The 28000-nt window shown below is 38.7% G+C and overlaps 1 protein-coding gene across 1 annotated transcript in view; it reads right to left on the minus strand.

The window, feature by feature from the left end:
- reln (reelin) overlaps positions 1-28000 on the minus strand; it is a 177776-nt gene that overhangs the window by 122217 nt on the left and 27559 nt on the right. The window contains exon 3 of the mRNA XM_038284654.1: positions 8558-8696. Within this exon, the coding sequence (XP_038140582.1) occupies positions 8558-8696 (139 nt within the window). The remainder of the gene's footprint in view (positions 1-8557; positions 8697-28000) is intronic.

Genomic DNA, 28000 nt, shown 5'->3' on the forward strand with positions numbered 1-28000 from the left:
GTTTTAATCAGTAAAAAAAGTAGAAATAATAATTTTGGTCGCAATCACCAAGTCTGGGAGCGGCCATTTTTGCCCAAATATAGTAACACCTCCCTCCTGCCATCTTCCAGCAGTGACGTCACGGTGCGGTAAGCCCAGCGCCATTCTCCCCGCTTTACAAGCAAAATGGTGGGATCTGGAGATCTGCCACCTGTCTCCAGCAGAGAGCGCCGTGGGTCTCCTGGGCTGGAGCCTCCAGCACACCTGAGGATCATCAGCCCATCAGGAGACCTCCTACATAAGCAGCACCAAGACCTGTCTTCTTCGCCGGAGTGTTGACCAGTTTTGGTTAGCGGAACCTGAGCCTCTGTTACTTTGAGAATCTCTGACTGCTCTTGAGAGTTACAAGATTCTAACCAGCCTCTGTCTTCTCTGCTCACAGGAAAGTCTGACTGAAGTCTGTAGCTCTGGAGGAGCTAGCTTGGAAACCTGCCTGCATGCCCTAGGAAGCCAAACCTGAAGACAATCAGTCTGGATTCCCCAGCCTGCTCTCAAGGACATCTATACAAGGTCTGAAACTCATTAGCCTGAAGCTAGACGCTGCTGCTTCTGAGCTCTCTGCTGAACCCACTGTCTCTGGACCCAATTGGTTCCCCCTCTCCAGTGTTCTATCTGAACCTCATCAACGTACAAGTCTGAATCAGTATCAAACAAGTCTTCACCGCTGCTTGGCTAACGAAACAATCCATCTCTGCAGATTCTCAGTGATTGCTGTCCCGGACCTGTACCAGAACCAGCTCTTTATTATTCTGTGTGCTCATCTTTAATAAACTGTTAAACTTTTACCCCGTGTCTTGTGGTGTTCTGCATGTGGGTTTGTACACTAGAGACCCATCATGAAACAAAATCAATGGGAAATACTAGACACATCTGCTTGAAGATTTCCAGAGGACTTCACCATTGAAATTCACCAGAGCTATAGTGAAACTGACAATGCCCACGTGCATGGCAGCTGGTTGTGTCATGAGCTTTTCCTTTGCTCCTTGCTCAGCTGTCTAATTGGTTCTGCGGCTGATTATCGCCAATCATTTCCACCTGGTTCCTCTACTATTTAGGTTTTGTGTTTGCCTCCCATCAGCACCAGGTTATTCAAGTGTTTTGGTGAGACATTTCCTAGCAATCTTTAGTCTGTCTGTTTTCCTGATTTTGACCAGTTTCTGCCCTGAGGATCTCCAGTTTTGCCTTGCCCCTGTCTGCTCTGTTTGTCTTATCTGATCTTGGATTCTACCGGCTTCTGAACCTAGACCTGTCTTCTGACTTCGTCCTTGGATTTCCCTTCTGGACTCGGTTGCTGCTCGGCATTGGCTGGCGCCTTCACGCTCTCTAGGGACTCTGGGGGCGTCGCTCGCCGCAACTGCGGTCAAACCTCCCTCCTGGATTCAACTGTGTTCTCCGTGAGCGAACTGAACTTTGAATCAGGTCAGTGACTTTGCTCCAAGTCGTATTCAGCTCCACATCCAGTCACTGACTTGTATTCTCCTATCCCTGCAGAGATCCGCCCCGCAGCAGACGAGCAGCTCCGCACTCCTGTTAGTTTCAATAAACGCTTTGAACTTTCCCACTGTCTGTCTCGCCTCGAATTTTGGGTCCAACATTCTGAGATCGTTACAGGTTGTTGGAATACATCAGGTAAAAGTGAAAAAAAAATGTTTTTTTCACCTTTCCGATTCCTGATTCACGAATGAAGGGTTTGTTATTGGATTGCCAACTTGAAGGGGGGGGATTTGGCATCGAATTTCTGACCAGAGAAAAAAACACCTCATATGTAGCCACAATTAGTAGAAAATGTTTTCAAGATGACTTGGATAATAGCGCGTTGTGACAAACACCAGATACAGCACTGGGACTTGATCAACAGCCGATACCGCACCGTGACGTCACAATCCAGTAGGTGGCAGTAGTGTTCTTTGACAAACATGGATGCCTCCAGTAAAGCACATTCTAATAAAAATTACTTTTAATTAAAAACACTTGAACTGTATGTAAGTTAATATTTAAAGTACTTTCTGTAGTTGGAATTCTGTGACTGGACTTTTCCTTTAAAAGATCTAAATCCAGTAACAGCACTAACTGCATGAGTTTATGTAAATATAGACTAACTTCTTTGGAAAATGTTTTCTACACCTCATTGAAATAAAGACAAATCCAACCCTGTATCAACAAACCACGACTTAAACAGATGCTGATGAATGTATAGCATGAGAATATGAAACATACACTTCCTTAGTTATACTGAAGACCTACTATTTTTCTCAAACTCCAATTAAAAACCCATCTTCTCTTCCAGCCTGTTTAGTAATCATGATAAATATGTGGAGTTTCAGAGGGTTGCTGTTGTTGTTGCCAGCGCTGATTTGGAGCATTTGGACCTCTCCCCTTACAATAACATGCCGTAATTGGTTGATTTATCCACAACTTTAGGAACTCCAGCTGTGTTTATGGCCCAATTGACCTGAACAATGGAGAGATAAACAGGGTGGAGATAAAAATACATTTTAAGCCGAAAATCTTGTTATTTTTACCTATTATAAAATATAGTTTAGCAGAGGTATTCCTGAATGTTAGATGCAAGGTGTGACCATCTCTGATTCGTGCTACTCCCCCAACCACTCCCCCCCTTCCTTGAATTAACTAATTGAAACTGGGCTCTTAGAGAACATGCAAATTTAATGAAGCTGCACAGAAGAGGGATTTGGGAGTTGTTTGGCAAATTATCTGCTTGTTAGCATAGGGTCACTGATAGTTATTGCTCCGAATAAAGCCAGAAGAAACATAGTTACTGTTCTCAGTATGGAGCTTAAAGATGAGGGTAATTGACCTTGACTACTGTTAGCTAATAATGAGGAAAATTAAGAAAATAACTGTAGCTGTAAGGGTAAACATGTGATCCTGTCAAAAATAGGAGCTGTCAAGAGTTTTCTGTGTAAAAAAAATACTAAAAATGTTTTTAAAAAGAACAGAATCTCAATCAAGCAACATTTGTGTCAGACTGGATGTCAGAGAGGAGAGAAGGAAGAAATAACTGCTTTTATGTAGAGACAACAACTAGAGGTGACTCTAAGCAAGCGGTCATGTCTGGTTTTTATTAAAATTAAGTAAGTCAGATGATGGACAAATAATGTGATACAAAAGTAGAGTACATCTGGGGCAGATCCGCTAACAGGGCTTGATTATGCACCATTTAAATTCAAGTACATTTCTTCCTCTTTTTTTTCATTTCAATGCTCTATTTCATTTCAGACTGTAGAAATGATCATCAACCCAGCAGGTGGGACAGTGACCTTCTGATAATGAGGATGTGGGAGGCTGGTGATGTGGCCAATATGTAGCTTTATTGATTTGAGCACGGGCGTGTTTCAAACAGCTAAATATGTGCACCTGGGTCTCTTTGCACACGGGGGTTTGCACATCATTACAGGGGTCATGGCCTTTCCCTTTGGGAAATAACCCTATATAAATACAGCATATAACTTCAGGCAGGGTTTCTACACATTTTTCATGACAAAATGCTACAGTTGTCCAGAGATAAATCCCAAGAATGCTCTTTCTTTTTAGCTGCTATTACACAACTAAGAATAAAGATAACAATAAATTTAGTACAGACATTTAAAGATGATCAGAAGATAAATACTAAATCAAATGTAAATAAAAGGCAGATGGACATTTGTACAAAAATGTACAAAAAAGAACAAAGAAATATTTTTGAAAATGGCCTTTTTGAAATAATTTCCATTAAATGGAAAATATTTCAGTTTCAGATCTTTTTCTATTTAATTATTTATGTTTCTTCACTTAGCATGTTCAGTAAACTTCTCTATCCTTTCTGAAGCAAGAGGCCCATAAGGACCTTTAATAAGGATAAAAGGTCATTAAGCAATAGCTTTATGGTAAACAGAGTCAACAGATTGACTGGAGACCCAACAAATCAATAGAGAGGACTAATAACTGGGTAAATTAGGAGCCCTGGGAAACGTATGTCAGATCTCAGTCTTAGCCGTGAAATGTAAACCTGGCTAACGGAAAAAGATGCACAGTTTTTATTGTCAGTACCAGCTGTCTTAAGTGAAAAAGGTATAGTGGAGGATTTTTGCAAATTTTTGAAAAGACCCACCCTCTCCGCTTTAAAAAAAAAAGCACATACACAACCTTATACGTGCACCCGAAAGGAAACGCCTATTAAACGCTTGTGAGAGCATGCAGGAGCCAATTCCTCCTCATGCATCCCTCATATAAGCTTACTTTCCAAAATAAGATTTATAATTTTTCCACTATGTAAGACCGCTGGTAAGTGAAAATGGGGACGAGCACGTAGGACGGCCTTACGTAAACATATCACCAGAATGATTGACACTTAGGAGGACCACTTATTGAGATGATCCATCCGGAAAAAGAACATCCTCCCCTTTATTTATAAAGGAAAAGTCTGGTCAGCAAGGAATGATCAATGGATCATTATCTATACCTAAAACTAATAAGTTCGCAGTGATTTAATGATTTTAGAGATAATCAGTAAAAAAATAAAAATAATAATTTTCGTTGCGATCACTGAGTCTGGCCATTTTTGCCCAAATATAGTAACCCCTCCCTCCTGCCATCTTCCAGCAGTGACGTCACGGTGCGGTAAGCCTAGCGACATTCTCCCCGCTTTACAAGTTAAATCAATGGGAACTACTAGACACATCTGCAATCAACAACAATTATTGAAGATTTCCAGAGGACTTCACCATTGAAATGCACCAGAGCTATAGTGAAACTGACAATGCCCACGTGCATGGCAGCTGGATGCTGGAATACATCGGGTAAAAGTGAATAAAAATTTGTTTTTTCACCTTTCTGATTCCTGATCCTCCACGGACGGGTTGGTCGTTGGATCGCCAACTTGAAGAGGGAGGATTTGCCATCTAACTTCTGGCCAGAGAAAAAACACGTAATATGTAGCCAACATTTGGAAGAAGAATGTTTTCAAGATGACTTGGATAATAGCGCGTTGTGACAAACACCAGATACAGCACTGGGACTTGATCAACAGCCGATACCGCACCGTGACGTCACAAACCAGTAGGTGGCAGTAGTGTTCTTTGACAAACATGGATGCCTCCAGTAAAGCACATTCACATGAAAATTACTCTGAATTAAAAACACTGATCATTTATTGAACAGCTTGTAATAATTTTATATTTAAAGTACTTTCAGAAGTTTCAATTCTGAATATGACTGGACTTTTGCTTTAAATTGCATTTTTTTCTACAAAAACTAAACCTTTGTAAAACCATACGATCATCTGCAGCTCAGTATAACAACAACAGCAACTGCTCACAATGGCACCTGTTACTGGGGAGTTTTTTAACTACCTCATCAAAAAGTGCCATGATAACTGATAACCAGAGATGGCAAAAGTACTTATTTTCTGTACTTGAGTAAAAGTACAGATACTTGTGTTAAAAAATACTCTGGTAAAAGTGGAAGTACTGATTAAACTTCTTTACTCAAGTAAAAGTAACAAAGTACAGGCTTGTAAATTTACTTAAAGTATAAAAGTAAAAGTAGAAACCACTTTTTTCATGCCGTTGCCTACATTTTAAATGGATGTCTGCCAATAGGACTAGATCTCCGTTGTGTTCATTTTTAATCATCTCGTCGTCCATGCTACTATGCTAACGCCACTGCCACCAAGCTGCAATGATTTGCCGCGAATGAAATCCGCCGAATCTGCCGATTCATCTTGTAGTGGTGCGTCAAATGCAACGTAGATTCCCATCCTATTAGATTGAATTTGGTATTGATGACGTGAAAAATAATAACGGTAACTCCATTGAACTGATTCAAAACTAAAGTAACGAGCCAATTTTTTTTTAAATGTAAGGAGTAGAAAGTACAGATATTTGTGTAAAAATGTAAGGAGTAGAAGTAAAAAGTCGCCATAAGAATAAGTAGACTATATCCTCTTTATAAGTCAACAACAATCTTGGTTTTGAAGTTCAAAGACAGAACTAGGATGGTGCATGTTGCCAGTTTTTTTTTTTTTTTTGCCAGAACTTCCCCAAAGCCAGGTTTCTTTAGCCTGTTCGAATTCCCCTCTTCTACCCTTTTTCTACAGCATTAGTAAACACTGAAGTCATTTTAGCCAGGTAGTATTATATCTATTTGTTCAGGAGTCCCTGGCGACAAATCAAAATGTTTTGAACCACTTGTAGCTATCTGCTTACAATCTTATAGAAGCAAATTTACACCTAATTTGACCACCAACGTCTGGCTTAAGGTGTTTGTTAGTACAAACAAACGTCTAAACTTTTCAGCATAGCTATAACTTTGAGTTGCGTCTAAATATGCATATGTTTTTTCACCTTCCTCCACCTCTTATTCTTCTTCTCTTCTCCCTCAGTTCTCCAAGGCTTTGCATTCTCTTTTGGTGGCAATTTACAGCCATCCAGGAAATTAATTCTTTTGGATGCCCACATCACTGCACTCTATCACTCGGCTGCAAGTGATGTGTTACCAGAGACACTCCCACAATATTGGCCATAAAACTGCTCACAGGGCCATATTAATGCAGCAGTGGACCAGTTCCAGCCCTCTGAAGGACAAAGGATGTCTGTGTCTTAAATTTGAACACTTCTAGGCAAGACTAACAGAAAAAGACACTCTTTGGATCTATCAAAACACTTACTCACGAAACAATTACTGTTTCATGTAATTTGGAGTAAAATCAAGCGAGATTTCGCAAACATTTCCCCCAGAAAATTTTGAATCAATAATTATTTATCATGTAATAATTATTTAGAGCCACACTTTTCTGACCAACGTCTAACCTTTTAAGAAACACTGACAGCCAGGTCTTGGAAAATCTTATGTGGCACCAAAGGTGGCCTCGGCTTTGGTCAAACAGCCAAATGCTTGATGAATTCCTCCTTTGAGACATGGGAGTGTCACAATGGAAAGGGTGATGAAGAAGAAGACAGCCGTGAACAGAATCCAGTGAGCACGTTTGCATAAATAACTGTATGTATTTCTAGGGAAGAAGTGTTTTTCGGCCAACTGAAGTGTGAAGGAATGACTTTCATAAGGTCAATCTCAAGATCTCATATTGTCACATATTTGTCCATTCCACTGTCATCAGCGATGGCACTCTGCAACTCTGCTTTTCACATGTGTTTACACACAAGTCCTCAGAAAAAGCTACATTCTTCTAAGCTGACATGCAGGAAAAAAGTTGGTTTGCAGACAGAAAAAGACCCTAAATCCGTTTATTAGGGCAGAAATCTTCTAAATGGCAGCTTTAATTCAGCCAAGTTGTTGTGTTAAATTGTTTTTGTCAGTCTGTCTATAAATTTCCTGGTCATAAAGACTGTTGAGACATTTCAGAGAATCTGGTAAAGATTTGTTGAGTATTGCAAAAAAGTGAAATTGAGTGATGTTACAAAAAGCATAATTGCCCGCAATTTGCAATGTAGCCTGTCAAAATAACAAATGAGTTTAGATTTTTATTTTGTTTATTGTAATAATGTTATAATGGAATTGGAGTGACTGTCAGCAGGTGGTTGTAAATCTGCAGCTGAGACACCAAGGAATGAGAGATAAATGCTGTTTTCATTGGACTTGGATTGAGATAATGAGGAGGGGCGAAACTAATTCATACAGGGAAAACTGAAAACTGAGAAGAACTGAAAGCATGGTTTAAAACCACAAGTAAGAGAAAACAATCCAAACAGGACGCAAAGAAAGAAGTAAAGAATTTGTGAAAATGTTAAAAGCAGGGCTTGTTCAGAGAATAATATCCCCGGCTATACATCTGCAGAGCATTAATCAGAAAAAGTTGGAGGTATTTATTCACAGATTAGTTTGCGTTTGCGGGGTAGTTCAGGCAGGTAATTCAAGTTGGACTGCTGTTCAACAGATTGTCTGTGGCCCATAGATTGGAAACTGTATCTCTGCTTCTTTGTCCTTGAACCTCAGTCGGCCTCAGCAGATGGCCGCTCACACTGAGCCTGGTTCTGCTGGAGGTTTCTTCCTGTTAAAAGGGAGTTTTTCCTCTCCACTGTCGCTATACAAGCATTCTTAGTGTGAAGGATTGTATTTGAGTCAATGAGTCGATGCAATCAACTGGTTTTCCTTAGATAGAAAACTTTGAATCAATTTGTATGTATGATGTGGTTGAATTGTAAAATGCCTTAAGCTGACATGTGTTGTGAATTGGAGCTACTTAAATAATCTGACTTGCATTGAAGATAGGAAAAATTACATAAATTCCAGTCAAGGTTTAACCTCTCAATGCAGAATTATAACTAATCATCCTTTCTGTGGGTCAGATAGGGGAAAGAAAAACATTCATGGAGTTTATTGCCCTATTTGAAACTTTCTGGTTCTGTATGAATCCAAACACTGTAAGCAGATAAGATTATGACCTCCACATTAGGACCAGCATTGAAAAAGGTCTCACCCAGAAGAACAGGGACCATTATCTGCACTTTCCTTTTTGTGTTATGTGCTTTTCTACACGTGGATCTGACGGATGACTTACAGGAAATTGACGCAGCCAGTGCCAGGTGGTGGGGCGATCCAAACAAAACTGAAGCTGGTGGAGGGCTGATGGCTCACATGAGAAGCCACAACACTGCAGACAAACTGGGTTCCAGTGAACTGTCGATCTGGTATAACACCTGGAGAAAAACAGCGAATGAAACAGATTAGGGAAAAGAGCTGCAAGGAGATTTGGAAGAGAATGAAAGTTAACTGACTATACAAACAAAGCCGTTATTATGAAATTTGAATTCTTTAATAACATTTAGTTAGTTTTAGATACCCAGTTTGAGTTTGTTTTTATTTAATCTGAATTTTTCCATCCCTCAGTGATAATATTCTTCTGTTATTTTGTACTCAACAAGTATTTTCTGTTTGCTTTCATATTACATTTTTAATTTACTCTCTATTTTATTTGCTTATAATTCCATCTCTCCGCCTTTTCATCTTTACAGTCACTCCTATGGGCTGACACCCTGCATCACAGCTCTTATTAATGTGCGTCTGTGTTCAGCTATGATTGCATCGTTGGAATGACATCATGTCACACAATCTTTCCTTTATATCGCAAAGGACAAGGCCAGGACACCAGCAGACTCTTCAATCAATCTGCAGACATCCTGAACGGTTCAATAATTTACTGTCCATAAATGAGACACCCAAGATGTGCAGCAGAAATCACTAATGTGAAAAACAACTCAGGTAAGCATTTTTTCAAACAGAAAATATATTTTCTTTAGTCTAACAATCAGTCTAATAGTGCAATAAGGGCAGTTTAGGGTTTCTCAGTTCTAACCTCTGCAGGGTGTTATAATACCTTTAAAAATACACATTTTAATTGTGAATAGGGGCCTTTTTCCTTTGATTTCAGCAACTAAGTGAGAACATTTAACAATAGAAAAATATTATTTCTGTTTAAAAAAAAAAGAAACTGAAGTTGTCATTACTCTGTGAACATGTGACCTCAGTTTTAAACAGTACTTGTTTAAACAACTGAATCATCAGCTTTTATAAAACCCAATTTATATCACATGAAAGCGTGTTTTGGTTCGTATACTTTTGAAACTACAACTACAAAACCTAACCCTAATTGCAAAGTACAGGAGAATATTTAAAATATTTCTACATATGATAATCTGATAAATGTGACATACATTGTGTTTTAAGTGGTTTTTATGTGATAAAATACAAATAAGTGCAAAGAGTTTTAATTTTGTTAAAGGCTCTTTATTTTGCTAAACACTGCAAAGCCCCCGCTCAATATTTACATGCTTGTGATTAATAACACCCTGTCTATTTTTAAGGCAAGGCTTAAAACTTTCCTTTTTGATAAAGCTTATAGAGTGGCTCAGGTTATCCTGAGCTAATTCTATAGTTATGCTGCTATAGGGTTAGACTGCTAGAGGATATAGGGACCCCTTTTTCCTCATTCTATCTCTATTCTCCCACTCTGCTGAATCTGTTAGTTCAATCTCTAACGTTCTGCTCTCTCTGCTTTTTCTCATAGTAGCTTCATCTGGTCTGTTCCTGTTTGGCTGTGACTCCATCCTGGAGAGAAATATCAGCTGTGCTGCTGCCATCAACACCCTTGTTTATAGATGTTCGAGGTCTGCCTGTTTTTCAGTGTAGTCCTGTTTCTCTGGCTGTGACTCGCTGGATGTGCTCTCTTCATCCTCTGACATGGGAGCTGGCTCGGAGCTCGTCTGCCTGGCTGTGTGTTTCCTGGATGGGGCCGCCTTTTACAGCTGCTTTGTGTATCTCTGCTTCTGTTTCCTTGAACCAAGGGCGTAGGTTTGATTTCAACTTTGGTAGGGACGCTATTCTTCAGTCTCATTGGTCCTTTGCAAAAATATGCATGCTCTTTTTTATGCTTAATGTGAGCTTCAGGGCTCATTTTGTTTAAAGAGAACAGCAGCATTTATTGCTACATTAATACAAATCTTATAAGCACTGCATGCACTAGATGCTGTTTATCAATATTTAAAGCATAACTGGCTCTGATGAATGTGGAATTAGGCCTTTTTCCACTTTGAAAAGGATTGCATTTAAATTTACCTGCGACTAAGACAGTGTCTGTTTAACCAAATATAGTCTATAATATGTGGATTTATCCAGTGTTTTCTTCTGAAGATATAGAATTGTGCAGAGGTAAACAGAGGTAAAACCCACTCTTATTTGTTTTTTATCTAATATGCTCTCTCTGGATCATGCAAAATAATACATTCAAGGGACAGCAAATAAATGTATTGTATTTACATGTGCACTGGAACTATAAGAGGAACTGACACTGAGCATTTAAAGTATTAATATTAGAAGTTGTACATCTGGGCTGTAGTTACTCTGTGTAGCTAATTTCATGTATTTTATCTATGGCTGAAACAATTAATCATATTAACAAATTTTTTAAATAATCGTGAACTATGTAATTGATTAATAGTTAACTGGAATATAGGGCCACTAAAATGTGCCTTTAGCCGACAGAACGAACCCACTTAGAGCAGGAATTATACCAAAATTGTAAAAAAAATATGTAAACATTTTGCATTTAAGAAGTAAAAAAAAAAAAAAGTTTTGTCTGTCAATATTCTCCATCCAGAACTCCTCAAAAGGAAACGTTTAAACGTTTCTGTTTCACCTGGTTTCATTTCATAAAAGATCTTTAAGGAGCCTTTGGCTATCTGATTAAAAGATAAAATAAAAGAAATCCTAACGTTGTTAACTTACATTTCTCAAGTTCCACAAATCAAAAAAACTCTCTCCTGCTTCTTTACAGAACTCCAGTCAGAAGCTTGCGCCTGTTTTAGCGTAGATAATATATTTTTTTAATTTGGACTAGTTTCGTAGCCCAATATTAATTTATTTTAGCGTCTTTTTTTTTCGCGTTCCAAGCACCCGCGCGCGCGCACATACAGACTAGAAAACACGCAATCAGAAAGAGAGAAGGCGGAACTTAAGGCAGAATAATCAGAGAGTTAAACCGCGCAGCAGAGTTGATGCGCTGCTATGTGAAAGGGACAGGAAAGAGCAGGCAGCTGCAGCTACCAGGCAGAGAAGCTGCGAGAGGAAAAGAAGCGGCTGCTGTATAGTAAATTATAAACATGTTGTTCACATCCAATTATTGGTAGGGACAAATGGGTCCGTCCAAAATTTTGGTAGGGACATGTCCCTATGGTCCCTATGCAAACCTACGCCCATGCCTTGAACCCCAGTCGGCCTCAGCAGATGGCCGCTCACACTGAACCTGGTTCTGCTGGAGGTCTCTTCCTGTTCAAAGGAAGGTTTTCTTCTCCACTGTCGCTACATGCATGCTTAGTGTGAGGGATTGCCTCAAAGTCAATAAGTCAATGCAATCAACTGGTTTTCCTTAGATAGAAAACTTTGAATCAATTTGACTGGATGATCTGGTTGAACTGTAAAGGGCCTTGAGACGACATGTGTTGTGAATTGGTGCTATAGAAATAAACTGAATTTAATTGAATTCCTTAAAAATAGAATATATATATATATATATATATATATATATATATATATATATATATATATATATATATATATATATATATATATATATACAGGTGCTGGTCATAAAATTAGAATATCATGAAAAAGTAGATTGATTTCAGTAATTCCATTTAAAAAGTGAAACTTGTATATTATATTCATACATTACATACAAACTCATATATTTCAGATGTTTATTTTGTTTAATTTTGATGATTACAAATGACAACAAATGAAAATCTCAAATTCATCATATCAGAAAATTAGAATATTGTGAAAAGGTTCAAAATTGATGGCCCCTGGTGCCACACTCTAATCAGCTAATTAACTCAAACCACCTGCAATAGCCTTTAAATGGTCTTTCAGTCTAGTTCTATAGGCTACACAATCATGGGGAAGACTGCTGACTTGACAGTTGTCCAAAAGACGACCATCGACACCTTGCACAAGGAGGGCAAGACACAAAAGGTCATCGCTAAAGAGGCTGGCTGTTCACAGAGCTCAGTGTCCAAGCACATTAATAGAGAGGCGAAGGGAAGGAAAAGATGTGGTCGAAAAAAGTGTACAAGCAAGAGAGATAACCGCACCCTGGAGAGGATTGTGAAACAAAACCCCTTCAAAAATGTGGGGGAGATTCACAAAGAGTGGACTGCACCTGGAGTGAGTGCTTCAAGAACCACCACACACAGACGTATGAAAGACATGGGTTTCTGCTGTCGCATTCCTTGTGTCAAGCCACTCTTGAACCACAGACAGCGTCAGAAGCGTCTTGCCTGGGCTAAAGAGAAACAGGACTGGACTGCTGGTGAGTGGTCCAAAGTCATGTTCTCTGATGAAAGTAAATTTTGCATTTCCTTTGGAAATCAAGGTCCCAGAGTCTGGAGGAAAAGAAGAGAGGCACTTCATCCACGTTGCTTGAAGTCCAGTGTAAAGTTTCCACAGTCAGTGATGGTTTGGGGTGCCATGTCATCTGCTGGTGTTGGTCCATTGTGTTTTCTGAGGTCCAGGGTCAACGCAGCCACATACCAGGAAGTTTTAGAGCACTTCATGCTTCCTGCAGCTGACCAACTTTTTGGAGATGCAGATTTCATTTTCCAACAGGACTTGGCACCTGCACACAGTGCCAAAGCTACCAGTACCTGGTTGAAGGACCATGGTATCCCTGTTCTTAATTGGCCAGCAAACTCTCCTGACCTTAACCCCATAGAAAATCTATGGGGTATTGTGAAGAAGAAGATGCAATACACCAGACCCAACAATTCAGAAGAGCTAAAAGCCACTATTAGAGCAACCTGGGCTATCATAACACCTGAGCAGTGCCACAGACTGATCGACTCCATGCCACGCCGCATTGCTGCAGTAATACAGGCCAAAGGAGGCCCAACTAAATACTGAGTGCTGTACATGCTCATACTTTTCATGTTCATACTTTTCAGTTGGCCAACATTTCTATAAATCCTTTGTTTTTATTGGTCTTCAGTAATATTCTAATTTTCTGATATGATGAATTTGAGATTTTCATTTGTTGTCATTTGTAATCATCAAAATTAAACAAAATAAACATCTGAAATATATGAGTTTGTATGTAATGTATGAATATAATATACAAGTTTCACTTTTTAAATGGAATTACTGAAATCAATCTACTTTTTCATGATATTCTAATTTTATGACCAGCACCTGTATATATATATATATATATATATATATATATATATATATATATATATATATATATATATATATATATATATATATATATATATATATATATATATATATATATATATTATATTGTATATATATTGTGTTGATCGACAAACAACAGAAGAAGGCAGTAGTGATAGATGTGGCAATCCCAAGCGACAGCAACATGGAGAAGAAAGAACACGAAAAGCTTGAGAAATACCAAGGGCTGAAAGAGGAGCTAGAAAAGATGTGGAAAGTAAGAGCAGCAGTGGTGCCAGTGGTTATTGGAGCACTGGGGGCTGTGACCCACAAACTGGGAGAGTGGTTACAGCAGATTCCAGGTAAAACATCAGAGCAGAACCCTCAAACTCCCAGGCCTCTGGTAGAGGACCCGAGCTTGAGGATGACACATACCACCCCACGAGGGGTGAGAAAACAGGTTTTTTTTATATATATATACATATAAACCAAATTTCAGACTTTCTAAAAAAAATAATCTCCCACAATTCTCTCTTTCCTTTGTCTTCATACCTGAGCTACAAGAGAGAGACATCCAGATAACACTATGTTGAACTCAGTCAGTTAAAACTCTTACAATTTTAAGGTAAGCCAACCTAAGGCCCCTTTTAAAAAACCTAAAGGTAGAAGGATTTATTGAAAATTGATCTCTCCTTTCATAATGGTCTTGCAAATGTCTTATTAGAGTGGAAGCTTTACTGGAGGTTTCTTCCTGTTAAGAGAGAGATTTTCCTCTCCACTGTCGCTGCAAGCATGCTTAGTGTGAGGGATTTAATCCGGTAAATGAGTCAATGCAATCAACTGGTTTTCCTTAGATAGAAAACCTATGAATCAATTTGACTGGATGATCTGGTGAACTGTAGAGTGCCTTGAGATCACATTTGTTGTGAATTGACGTAATAGAAATAAACTGAATTGAATTGAACTGTCAATATGCAGAGACTGTGTTTGCATGTGTATCTAAAAACAATTTTTTTTCTAGAGATATAATTCCACCCTCTGTTGATGGTAATAAAATTTACCTCTCAGATAGTATTTATAATCCCTCCTAATGTTTTTGCATTTGGTATTATTTGACCATGCAGCCGTGTGTTTGTGTGTGTATTCGCTTGTTGATTTCATTGCTTACATTTGTGTTTTAATGTTTGTAGCTAAGACACAAACAAACCTACTTATCATTGCTGTTGGCGAAACAAACATGTTTGTACACTAAGCACCATGCATTCATTTGGATTTCTATTAGACTACTTTAGGGAACTAGAGTCTAAGCTTTTCTTTTTTCACAACTTAAAAAAACATAAATTTTCCTCAAGTGCAAAAAGAAGAAAATGCAAAGCAATAACATCTGAAAACCTTTCAGAGGACATGTGTACATGCAGTGTGTGGTCCTAATGTGTCAGATTTATGAGGCGGTGAGAAAAGCCGGCTTTAACTCTGCTAACGAGGTGCTGGTGTGTAATGACAGAGTGAGATGTAATCACCCAGTAGTAGAGCTGCTGTTCCCCATTCACCTTGTCTCAACCTCTCTGCATAATGGATACAATTTATCGTAAGCATAACACCAACACATAAACATTCAAATGGTTACAGAAACCCACTTTAATAAAGTGAAGTCAGCTTTGGAAAATGAACCAAAAGTCCTGGATTTTCCTCATGTGCCACACAAACATTATTTTCCCTTATGAGGAATTATGCAGAGTTGCTGCTTGTGACCATTATGAGAACATTTTTGAATGAATGAAGCTATTTTATAATCTGACTCCGCCAGATGGATTTGCTCCGCATATCCATCTGGAAACCTTCCGTTGAAGTAATTTTGGGAAGGGGCGAAAATACTGGTTAGCTGATTGGCCTATGTTGGTGATAGACGGGCCAAATAAACCAATCAGATCAACGAAGCATATGACGTACTAACAGAGCGACGACGAAAACACAACCACAAGCCAGGCTACTCTTGCCGAAACCAGTCGGGAGAAGAGCAAAAACATCTTTTCCTCTGAGAAAAGCCTCCAGAGCAGTGTTTTGCTCTTCTTTCAGTGAAGAAATACTCTGTAATTCCGATAAAACTTGCTCGATAGCCACGCTAACGCTAGTTTCATCGGCTGCGGCCGCCATATTCTTTAGACTGAACTGTCGAGCTTCTCGTTGCATCACACCTCAACCTGCCTCAAAGCCAACACTGATTGGACGTTCGTTTGGTGAACGGCTCCAAATCTTCTTTAACGGAGAGTCTCCAGACTGATCTGCGAGTGAAACCTTGAAATCTCGCGAGATCAGGATGGTCTCACGAGGCTAGCTATTTTACCTTCGAAATAAAGTTTTTTTAATTGATGATATCCAATAATATTTTTTACTTAACTGTTTGAAATCTGGAATTTGTCTGTTTTACATAGATGACATAATCGTGCATCCATCAGTAAATCATAAATAAACAACATTTTCTGACAAAACTGCTCCTGTGCCTTTTGTTTTCTACTGACAATCAACCGGCTGAGTCCAACTATTTGTAGTAAAAAGGTGGAAGTTTTAATTGTGTATTTTTATAAGGTCAGCTGTTGTGATATATATAGATCATAGAGTGTAAAATTTATCATAGAAAACACAAAATCAGTGTTATGACTGAGTCAAAGCATTCAAAACAATTATACTCAGAGAAAATTCTGAAATAGCAAAAAGTAAAACATAAAACTGAACGAAATGTAAGAAGAATTTCTTCAGAGAAGTTAGCTAGAGGTATGGTTACAGGGAAGCAGGGAGCGGTTGGGCTGGGGTGAAGATGAAAAGGCAGTCTAATGCACTTCAGGACACAGCAGCACTGGGACTTGACACTACTCATAGAATTTCTATTCCCACATGAAAAATATAGCAAGGCATAAAAATGCAAATAACAGTCCCTCGTTCCTTTCATGTCTGGATGTGGAGCAATCACAGGAGAGAAGGAATAAATCCCCATTATTCAGTGTGATCCAAATCCAAACTGTCCAGAGGAGCATCGAGGTTAAGAGAAGTTGGACAGAAGGAAAAAACAACCATCCAACAATCCTAGTTTCTGTCAGAGGAATAAGCAGATAAATGCATAAGCTGTTTTGCAACTATGAAATAAAATCTGTTGCAAAGCCTTCTCTATGGATATCAGCACCTGGCCTGAAAATAAACTGCTTTCAATTTACTGAGACGTGTTTATATGGTTTTATTATATTTACTATAGACAGGAGGGAAGATTTTGTTTTTACTGTTTTTTGTTACTCTAACTCTCTTTTTGTAATACTCACTATTCAGATATTGCACATTTTCAGTGATTAAAATATAAGTCTGAATATGCATACGTATTTTCTGACCAGATGGCTGCCAATCACAGAGAATTTGAAACTTTTAATTTGCCTTTGTTCTCTCTTTATATCGTTTGGGAAGTGCAGCCCTGGTATGGAATCAGGGTTACAATATTTATTTGTTCACACCGAATGCGATTTCAGTTATTTTTTTATTTTTTTGTGTGTGCTCTTGATCACTTGACAATGGTACCACACTTTTATGCCTTATCAAATAGCAGGAGCCAGCATCCACTTGTTGGTCTAAACTCAAGATGATGAACGAGGACAGAGAAAGTCACGATGCTGAGTTTAAGGTGGGAAGCCAGAAAACTTTGTCCCTCCTGAGATCCTCACAGCTCAGGAAGACCAGGACCTATAGTAGCCGCCATTCAAAATGGCCCTTCCCAGTCAAAACACTGCATGAAAAGTGGGATTTTCGTCAATATACGGCACTGTAGATTATCGCGGAACTTCAGGTTAGCGGCAGTTTACGGCAATTTGCAGGCTTCGCGGAAAACTCCCGTAAATTGTCAGAAATTGACGTGGAATTTCTTAGGCAGTGTTCCCCCCATGCCTCCCCCCCATGGAATTCTAGGGGAGGCTTTAACATGTAAATGAACATGCTGTGAGCTATACAAATACAAACCAGGGTTGCAGGGGGGGGGGGTTTTACCCCAAGTGACATCTTTCTAAAAGGTAAGAAAATCTCTGATACAAAGAGATCAGGCTCAGTATAGCCTCTTACATTTCAGCTTGAATTGATTTATTTAATTAAAGTATAGAGACCAAAACAGATCTCTAGCTGACAGAGCAATACATTTAGAGCAGTAATTATTTTTAAAAAAATTTGCATTTAAGATAAAAAATAAAATGTTGTCTGTCAATATGCTCAATTCACAATTACTTAAGTGGAAAAGTTTCAAGAAATGAGTCTGAGATGATTCACTTTATAACATGGCGCATTATCCTGTTGGAAGTAGCCATCAGAAGACTGGTACACTGTGGTCATAAGGACATAGGTCAGCATGCTAAATTGGTATTAAGTGGCCCAAAGTGTGGCAATAAATATCCTCCAAATAGATGGTAGAAATAGATCAGGCTCAGTATAGCCTAATTATAGACTCTTACATTTTAGCTTGAATTGATTTATTTAATTAAAGTACGCTAGATTACTGTGTATGCAAATGTTATGTAAAAAAAATACACAAAATAATTTATTTCAAAAATTAGTTTTAATCAGAATCAGTTGGCTGTAATGGCGGTTGGCAAACCATTTTTTTTTTTTTAGATTTCCACTTTTTTTTTTATTGAATATATAAGAAAACAATAACAATCTCAAGTAACAAGTCAATAACAAATATTTCAATACAAGAAGAAATATCACAACTCCTGCTTTTGAAAAATACTATTAAATGCACAGGCTGGAACAAAGTATAAAATAAAATAAAATAAATAAAAATAAATAAAATAATAATAGTAGTTAAAGTAAATTAATCAGTGGGGACTACCAACTGAAATTCTTCAATTAACTCAAACAATTTAATTGCATTTAAATTCTGCATCTTTCTCAGACATCTTTTGAAAAGGGAAAGTTCATTTTTGAGAGCAGAGATTGAGAGGGAGCATTTTGCATAGCGACATTTATGGATATAATACTTTGTTACAATTATTAGAATATTGATTAAAAATTCCAAATTTTTTTTCTTTAATGGATAAACCGAATTGAATGTTTTGCCAGGAAATAAAATCTAAATTTATTGTTTTAGAAGACAGAAAGGTTCGAAGCTGATCCCATAAGTTTAATACTTCTTTACATTCATAAAAAAGATGTTTAGTTGTTTCCAATTGAGTTGTACAAAAGCCACAATTCTCAACATTAAACTTAAATCTCTCTCTTAAAAACTCATTTGAAGGATATATGTTATTTATTATTTTAAATTGTAATTCTTTATATTTAGGAGGAATTGGGAATTTCAAATAATTTGTCCTAATTTTGACTATCATAGATTTCTTAAAATTTTGTAAGAGAGCTGTGCTTTTTGTTCTTCCTGGGTACATATTATTTATAGAATATTGATTCAAAAACTTGTTGTTGCATTTATTATCTCTAATGTCCACCTGCTCAAATTCAATCTTATGGAGTCTAGGAATAAAGGAATTAGGTAAACTGTTTTTAATAGAATGAATGAGGACATCAGGGATACTACGTAAAACTTTCTTATAAATTCTTAGTGAACAATCATTTCTAAACTTCCTGTTAAAATCCTCCAAACTTAGAAAATCACCATTACCATTTCGCAAACAATTTATAGGTGCATTACCATAGATATCCATAATAATTTATTATGGATATCTATGTGCATTACCGCCACCTTCCAGAATGGAGCGACGCGAGCTCTTCTCGCGAGTCCTTCCGTATAACAATGACGTCGTATGTGATTGGAGGAGCCTGATGAGCCTTCGGCCCCATCGTCCAATTACGTGTGAGCTTTTGTGCACTACGACTACTCGCGAGACCAGCATATAAGCAGACATGTTTGTGTTACTATACTCAGAAGAACTTCATTTCCAGTTACCGTGTTTGTATTTTGTTGTTACGTGAACAATGGCTGCACGACGTCTCGCGTTCAACTCGCCTCCAACTGCTCTTAGTCCACATCTTTCGGCCAGCCCGCAGACTGACGAGAAGAAACTGCTGATTGCTATCAGCGGACTGTCTCGTCAGCTTACCCAGCATACTGCCGACATGAATGAGCGGCTCATGAGATAAGCTGCAGTCCCGGTTAGAAGCGATGCCGAAGTACAGGGCCACGCACAGTAGGCGTCTGCACATCGGACCTGCCTCGGAGGGAATGCTGCCAGTTACCTCCAACCCCGAGGAAGCAAACGGACCGTTCACGGACTTTTAATTTCTAGAAACACATGTGTTTGGATACGCGTTGTATATAGTTGTGTGTGTGTGTGTGTGTGTTTCAATAAAGCTCTTTCTTTGCATAAACAACTTCCTCGCAAATGTTCATTTCCTGTATAAATTCATTCATGTCCTTGATGGTAGCATAATAATTGTGTAGTAGTGTAGGATAACATAAATACACACCATATGAATGAATAAATATATGAATGAATAAATATATATATATGAATAAATATATGTACATTTATATGTAAATATATATATATGCCAACCAATCACGAGCGACTTTACTTGTTTAAAAAGAAGTGGTTCCGTCCAATACTCAGTAAGAAAATTAAAGCCTGGCGTGGCCACGTGTGGTTTTGCTGCCAATCACGAGCGATTTCATTTGTTTGAGAATAGTGGTTTCAGCCAATACTGAGAAGGTTATTCAAGCCAGACCTGGCCAGCTGCGCGGGTTTGCTGCATTCATATGCTAATTAGGTCCAATAGTACAGCTGATCGCTCTCCACATACGTCATGGTCCGTTTCCGACAATTTGTGGCACGACAAACGCGGATTTACGGGGACGAAAATCTCACTTTTCATGCAGTGAAAGCCAGCCAAATGGCAGCCCACTTCCCTGCAACATCCAGCAATATCCCTTCCAACTTCCAGCCACTGGAGTGACTTCTCTTGCATATTTTTTTACGCTGACTCTTTTAACTGAATTACAGGAGATGATACTTCTCTGTAGATCTTAAAGGTATACTATGCAACCGGTGTTGATTTTCCAGCGAGGCTCCCCCCAGAGGGCGAAAGTAAAAGTGCACTGTTGTAAATATGCTCAGCTGTTCTCCTGGTTTCTCCGTCAAGCCAGGCGCGGTTGTTTTGAGCTTAGCAGACAGGCGAACGCAACGAATCACCATGTCTACTGTAGAGACTGAAATTTTTTCGGGAATCCCATGGGTCACGGGATTCCCGTGGGATTCCCGTGGGATGGGAGTCAGTATTAGTAACGATCACGGGATTGGGACGGTACAGGATTAAACATTAACGGGAGCAGACGGGAGCGGGAGCAAACCAATAGTAACTTCCGCTCTGAGTTTTTTACCCGCGCTCAAAAACAACAAGAATGGGAGTGGTGCAGGAGCGGGAGTCATTCTGAATGGGAGCGGGATGGGAGTGGGAGTAATTTCACCAGGAGTGGGACGGGACAGGATTTAGATTTCTACTCTGGCCCGGGATCGGGACGGAACACCATTTTATTCTGTGGGAGTGGGACGGGACAGGAGTGAAAATCCACTCCCGTGTCAGTCTCTAGTCTACTGCGAGTTTGAAAATTTAGTATGTTTTCAGACATTATTTGTTATGCATGTGCTTTCGATGTTTTCTCACTGGTTCCGCCATGATAACTGCACAAATATCGCCACTGCGCTAGCAACGAGCATGCCTTTCACTGGGGGCGTGTAGCAGTTCCCGCCGTAAAGCAAGACCGACTCTCGCAATGCACGAGACTTCTGAGCCTGTGGGTGCGGGCCGGGGGCTCCTGCAATTGCAAGTACGGTGTTTCCCCCACAGACCACCAGGGCGGCCGAGAAAACCTTTGTTCGACCTGAAATGACTCATTTAATCATCCAAAACGTTATGGAACACATTAATTAACTGAAAAATGTTGCTTAGTATGCCTTTAATGTCCACAAATCATGACAGAAAGAAAATTATATCACAAAGATTGATGTTTAAAAAGGAAATGTAGTGGAGCAGCCAAGGGCCCTTTAAGGAAAGTGGGGAAATTTTGAATGGCTACAACTGTACATCTTCTACCAACCTCCTGCAGGACTTCTGTCTGACCATCCTTAGTTAACAACCACCTGTAGGGGTTTAAGGCAAGGAGGGTTGATAGAGCTTAGACTCTGGAACTACAGTAATGGAGGGCAGCGGAAGACGAAAGCAATGGGCTGGGTAGAGAGAACACCTGAGCTGGACATTTAGGAGGATGGAGCAACCAGCTCTGCAGTTACTAAAGAAAAGTAACACATTGTATCTTGATATAAAGTAACTTTTTTCTATCATCTTCTCCAGGTTGTCACTTGATATATTTAACCCCCACAACAAAAAACAACATTTTTGTAGGACTTTATAGCTGTTTATCTCGCATGTATTTCCAGGAACTGTAGACTTTAATATTTACTCTACTGTAATGGAAATCTTACATAAGTAATGTTTTTTGCTGTAAAAATTCAAATGCTATCTAGTTAGACTCCAAATGAAACACTAGTATAACAAAAATGGTTACAAAAATGTACAACAAAGTGACTTAGATTACAACCTAATCTGAGTAAGAAGGAAAATCTTGCTTTATGCTTCTTTAAATTTATTAGATTAGATATTTGAAAGCCAGCAATACACGTCTAAATGCATCCAAAAGTCTCCTAACAAACTGTTAACAGCAGATGCAGTAGCTATAGTACAAATGCTATCACCATTGCTTCAATCAGAGGAACATGCAAATACATGCATGCTCACACATGTAAACACATGCAAATCTTTCACATGCAGATTGGGCACTTATGAGCTGTCGGCAGTGATTAATGACAACGGAAGATGACCTGCTAACTCCCACGATATATCTCGGCCAAACTTGTTTTATTAATATGACCCCCCCCCCCCCCCCCCCCCCTCCCCCCCCCCACACACACACACACACACACACATATCTACATCCCGATTCATATGCATTACAATGAATGGCCACAAACAAACCCAGTCAAAAACACAGGAAATGGGTGTGCTCAGATATTAAGTGTCCAACAGTGAATGTAGGACCATCATTCTGACATCAATCTTTCCCTCTAATTAAACTTTTCTTTTATGTTCCCATAAAAGTGAAGAGGGAAGTTTACTCCACTTTGTTATTTAGATTTAGTTTGGCTAAGTATCTACATAGAGCCACATGTGTATATATTTTATCTTTTTTATCTTTATTTTTTATCTATATTAACTTGTGCGGTTGGATGTGTATATATTTATATACTTTATATATATATATATATATATAAAACTGTAACTGGAGCGTGTAACAAAAGTAATTTCCTTCTGGGATTATTAAAGTATTTCTAATTCTGATTCTGATATACAAAAAAAGTTAAAAAATAAACAACATTTTTTTCTTTGTTCATCTTATAGAAAGGTTTTTTTTTTTATTTGTCACATATTCCTCAGTAAAACTCAAAATATGAAGCACTGGTGTCTAAAGCCGGCTGTACACTGTACGATTTTTTGCCCGTTTTGTTTTTTTGATAAGGCAGACTCAGCCTCATTGTGCATCGTGTCGTGTACAGGGGGTAACAAGGGTAGATCAGCCTCTCATGACCGCCACTCGATAGGAATCGTAATTTCAGAAGAAAAATCATGTATGAAATTCGCTCAGCCGTCATAAGGTGGTTGTGGGCAAATCGCTCAGTGCGCAATCAAGGATTCTTCGGATACCTCAAACTCCTTCCTGACATTCTGATTTGAAAAAGCTTCCTGGATGTGAAGCGAAACGTCTTCATTTTCTTTTTTTGGAATGACTATGACCTGGATGGCTGAGAATCTTCACCAGCTCAAACATACTGTATTTGAAATTCGGTCGGCCGTCGTAAGGAGGTCGTGGGCAAATCGCTCAGTGGGCAATAGAGACTGACATTTTTTCGGGAATCCCACGGGTCACGGGATTCCCGTGGGATGGGAGTCAGTATTAGTAACGATCAAGTGATTGGGACGGTACAGGATTAAACATTAACGGGAGCAGACGGGAGCGGGAGCAAACCAATAGTAACTAAAAAAAAACTAGGATCGATGCCAAAAAATAAAATAAAATAGAAAGAAAAAAAATCCAGTACTGGCGCCGCCATTTTGTAGTTTTTTCCTTGAAGCCTACACTATAATGCGAGTCAAAAAAACTACACGACCCAAAAACCAACAGTGCTTCCGCTCTGAGTTTTTCACCCGCGCTCAAAAAAACAAAACAAGAATGGGAGTGGTGCAGGAGCGGGAGTCATTCTGAATGGGAGCGGGATGGGAGTGGGAGTAATCTCACCAGGAGTGGGACGGGAGAGGATTTAGATTTCTACTCTGGCCCGGGATCGGGACGGGACACAATTTTTTTCTGTGGGAGTGGGACGGGACAGGAGTGAAAATCCACTCCCGTGTCAGTCTCTAGTGGGCAATTAAGGATTCTTCTTCCTCTCAGACGAAAACATAGAAGCATGGCGGGGGTGCGAGGGAAATTAAGTTCTTTCTGTAACATTGACAGACCGTAGTAGCCATGTTTGCTTAGCCATGTCTTTGTACGCCAAATACCCCACCTTTTTTTTTTTGAGCTTTCAGCACAAAATTGCACAAATTGCCAAGGCAGCGCATTTCAATCTAGTGAGCTTCATATTCCTCTTCTAATAGTTTGGTTTCCGGAGAGACGACTCCGAGTACTGCCATCTCATTGCGGAGCTGAGTCCAACATGGTTTTTAGGTGTAGAGTGTGAGCAGGTAGATCGCATCAGAGCATGGGGCTGCACAGTACGAGAACATACATCGTGAGCTGTGGAATTTTAAAGCGTTTCATCGTACAGTGTGAGCTGTGTAGCTAAAAACTCAACCAAGAAAAGGCAATAATATTACTGTAGGGCATTAAAAAAAAAAAAATCTAACTTAAAGATATGTAAACTTTGTAAAAACAATGAGAAAATTACTCTTGATTAAACATGTGCTTTTGAAACAGTTTCTACGCTTTTATTAGCATCATATAGACTTTGTAGAGCCATGCTAAAAAGTCAAATAGATGAGGTGAAAAATCTCCTCATTAGAGCAGATGGGCACTTGGTGGCTCAACCTGGCAGCAACTTAACACCATAGGACCAGCATGGACCGCTCTAACTGGCATTGCAGCTCACATTTCTGCTTTATGGCAATGGTGTGAGGATTCCAAAGGCAACTTAGTGTGCACATTTACCAATTCTATGCATGCAATTTGACATCTGGTAAGCAGCAAATAGGTTCTTTATTTTCCTACCTAATCCAGAAATGTTCTTTAACTTTGTCTGGCTTGTGGGGCAATGGGAAACCATTAGTCTAAGAGAGCCATCTGTGTTTGGCCGGACTATATCAGTGCCTGCTCAATTTAAGAGTCGACTGGCAAGAGGAGCCTGTTTGTTTCTTCCTTTAATCCAAAAGTACATTTGGTGAAATTATCTGGCTTTACATAACAGAAATAAATGATGATATTACGCAAGCCTAAAGCAGTGGCATTGTTCCTGCAGAATGATACCATTAACACATAGCTGATATTCATGCACAAACACAGAAAGGAGCAAAATCAGTTTGTGAATGCTACCAATGTAGTTTGCTTTGCAGCGTAATCTGCTTAAGAAGATAGGAATATTGCCATGTTTATATTGGATTTAACAGATAAAAGTGGTTATTATTTAAAAGAGAGGAGATTTATGTTCAAGACAAGCATCTTTTTCCTCTAAGGCTGTTGTGCACATTTAAACACCCAGGCAGATAATAGCCGTATAACCAGCCCCGATTCATTATTGTCCAGCTCAGACCTTGGAAGTACATCGTACAATACTCTAAATAATTTGAGACAGAAGCCCATTACAAACTCATATTTCATGCAGCAACCCTTAATACCTGTCATAAAGCAACTGGAGCATTAACATGTGTTATTAAAAGCCAGCCAATGTATGGGAATCTGTCAAGGCAAGAATAATGGCTCCGTCAACATGTTTCAAGAGAAGGCCACACAATGGGGACATAAATGATACATCACAACAGTACTGACAGCCTGAGCGGGGACCCCATACGCTTTGTCCTGCTGAATGATCCCATGCGATGTGTGTTGCTGTGTGTCCCACAACGTTGCATTCACCCTTTCCAGCATCGTCTGCAGCTGGTCAGCCGGAAGACTGTGGGGTCTCAAAGCGCATGACAAGCCGACTCTGATCTGCCATTGGCCAAAAAACGGGGATTCTTCTCAGGCATTGCCAATAACACTGCCATGGAGACGGGTTTGAAACTTTGTGCTGTAGGCAGGGGTTTGGCACAGCGCTGCTACAGTAGGAGGAAGCTTTGTGTTAATATGGGTGGCAAAAGATGCCAGTGGAGTGACTGATTATGTGGGAAAATGAAAGGTTGTTTGCCACACGAATAAAAGGGTAAGATAAAAGTACTGGCCCTAAAATATCCCGTTAAAGGCTTTTAGCTTTTTCATTTATTTATATTTGCAATCTTGCCCATTTTCAAGCACAAAGACAGATACTCACAGTTCCCTTTATGCATAATTATCTATAGTATGACAAGGTACAGTGACCTATTACTGTGCTCCTAAACAGAATGTTGCTAAAACACGTTATTTAGGGAAGAAAGTTGTGCTTGGATCTTCATACAGCAGATGATGGATATAGCTAAATATTTATTAGCTCAAATGTTTCTACGGCAGCAGTTTACAATTATGACTTCAAAGGTGGTTGCTAAATAATAACCATGCATATCAATATAAGTAATATATTCTATTGTAAGTACTGTATTTTGTATCTATTTTTTGCTTATTTAAGACATTTTTATTCTAATACTTGTGGGCTCAAATGTTAAAGGGATGCCAGAAACACAAGATTTACCATCACAAAGGTAAGTCTTTATTTTTTTAAACTCTTCTGCAACGTTCTCTAACTGTGCTTTTTACTTAGATGAGATTAATATTTTTATGGCAACAGCCAAACAAGGTGTTTCTGAAAAGAAACAAGTGAATGCACAAAAAGCCACCACAGCCCCACTATATAGTATGGTGGAAAATCTGTGATGCTGTGGGCTTGTTTCTATTAAAAAAGACCCTGGAAACATTGTTCTTAACAGTGGATACCAATACAGATGATATTAAAAGCTGATGGCATCTGATAGCAAACAGAAAATAAGTTTTCATTGGGTCTTTTAGCTAGATAATAATAATCCAAACACGGCCAAACAAAAGAACAAAAGCACAATGGTAAATCAGAAACAAATTAGTATTCTTCTGTGAAAAGAAATGTTGCAAATGAGGAAATGACAGAGAAGTGGTCATAGTTTGGTTATGGAAAGTTCTTCTGAAGCTTGACAAGCAGTGTTTGAAACTGGTCCCCATCTTTGCATGGTAATAATGACAGCCAACCTGATAACAGAACCTTTGCACACAAACTAAATATCTAATTGTATCAGAGTACAGTTACTAAGCATCGGTGAAAGCAGTGATAGCAAAAACATTTCTGAAACTGCTGATTGATATTCGTATGAGGGCCAATTCAGGGGTTGACGTTAAGGATTTTTACCACTTGCCCAAAGGGCAAGTGACTTTCACATTTCATTTGCCCAGAAAAAAGTTTTACTTGCCCATTATAATGTTTGATAAATATAGTTCCTAATATTCATTTTTGTATATATATCAATGAAACATGTTTGTTTTATAAATGTATTTTTTTGTAATTCAGTAAGTTTCCAGGTTCCTGGTGTGTATATGCATGCCTCACATAATGAACTCAAGCCTACATTACCGTGTTAACATGCTTTTCAATCCTTCCTGCACATTCTTTTCAAACTAAACTTTGCTTTAAACTGTTGTGTGCTTGGAAAAATATGAATTGTAATGTTAAAAATCTAAAAAAAAACTTGACAATGATCGACAAGCCAAGCTTTAAAAACTTCATGGCAGTCGTAGAGGAGAAATATGTTGTGAATAATGTTGTGAATTGGCACTAAATAAATAAACTGAACTGAATTTAAAATATTGCCCACCGAGTCGGTTTTGTCTGTTCCAGGGCATTAAGTTACTAAAAGTTATTGCCACAATGTTACTTTTATGAAAGAATTGTTATTTTCCTGGTCTTTATTTAAGGTTTTTCTTTATCTGTGGTAGTTGCTAACTTCATATGTATTAATAAAAAGCAGGATTGTGATTTTTTTTTCCACAGCCCTCATTTTCACTTAAAAATAAAAGAGCAGACATTTACTCCTAAAA

Source organism: Cyprinodon tularosa, unplaced genomic scaffold, assembly GCF_016077235.1.
Source record: "Cyprinodon tularosa strain WSP-4 unplaced genomic scaffold, ASM1607723v1 ctg200, whole genome shotgun sequence".
Classification (NCBI taxonomy): domain Eukaryota; kingdom Metazoa; phylum Chordata; class Actinopteri; order Cyprinodontiformes; family Cyprinodontidae; genus Cyprinodon; species Cyprinodon tularosa.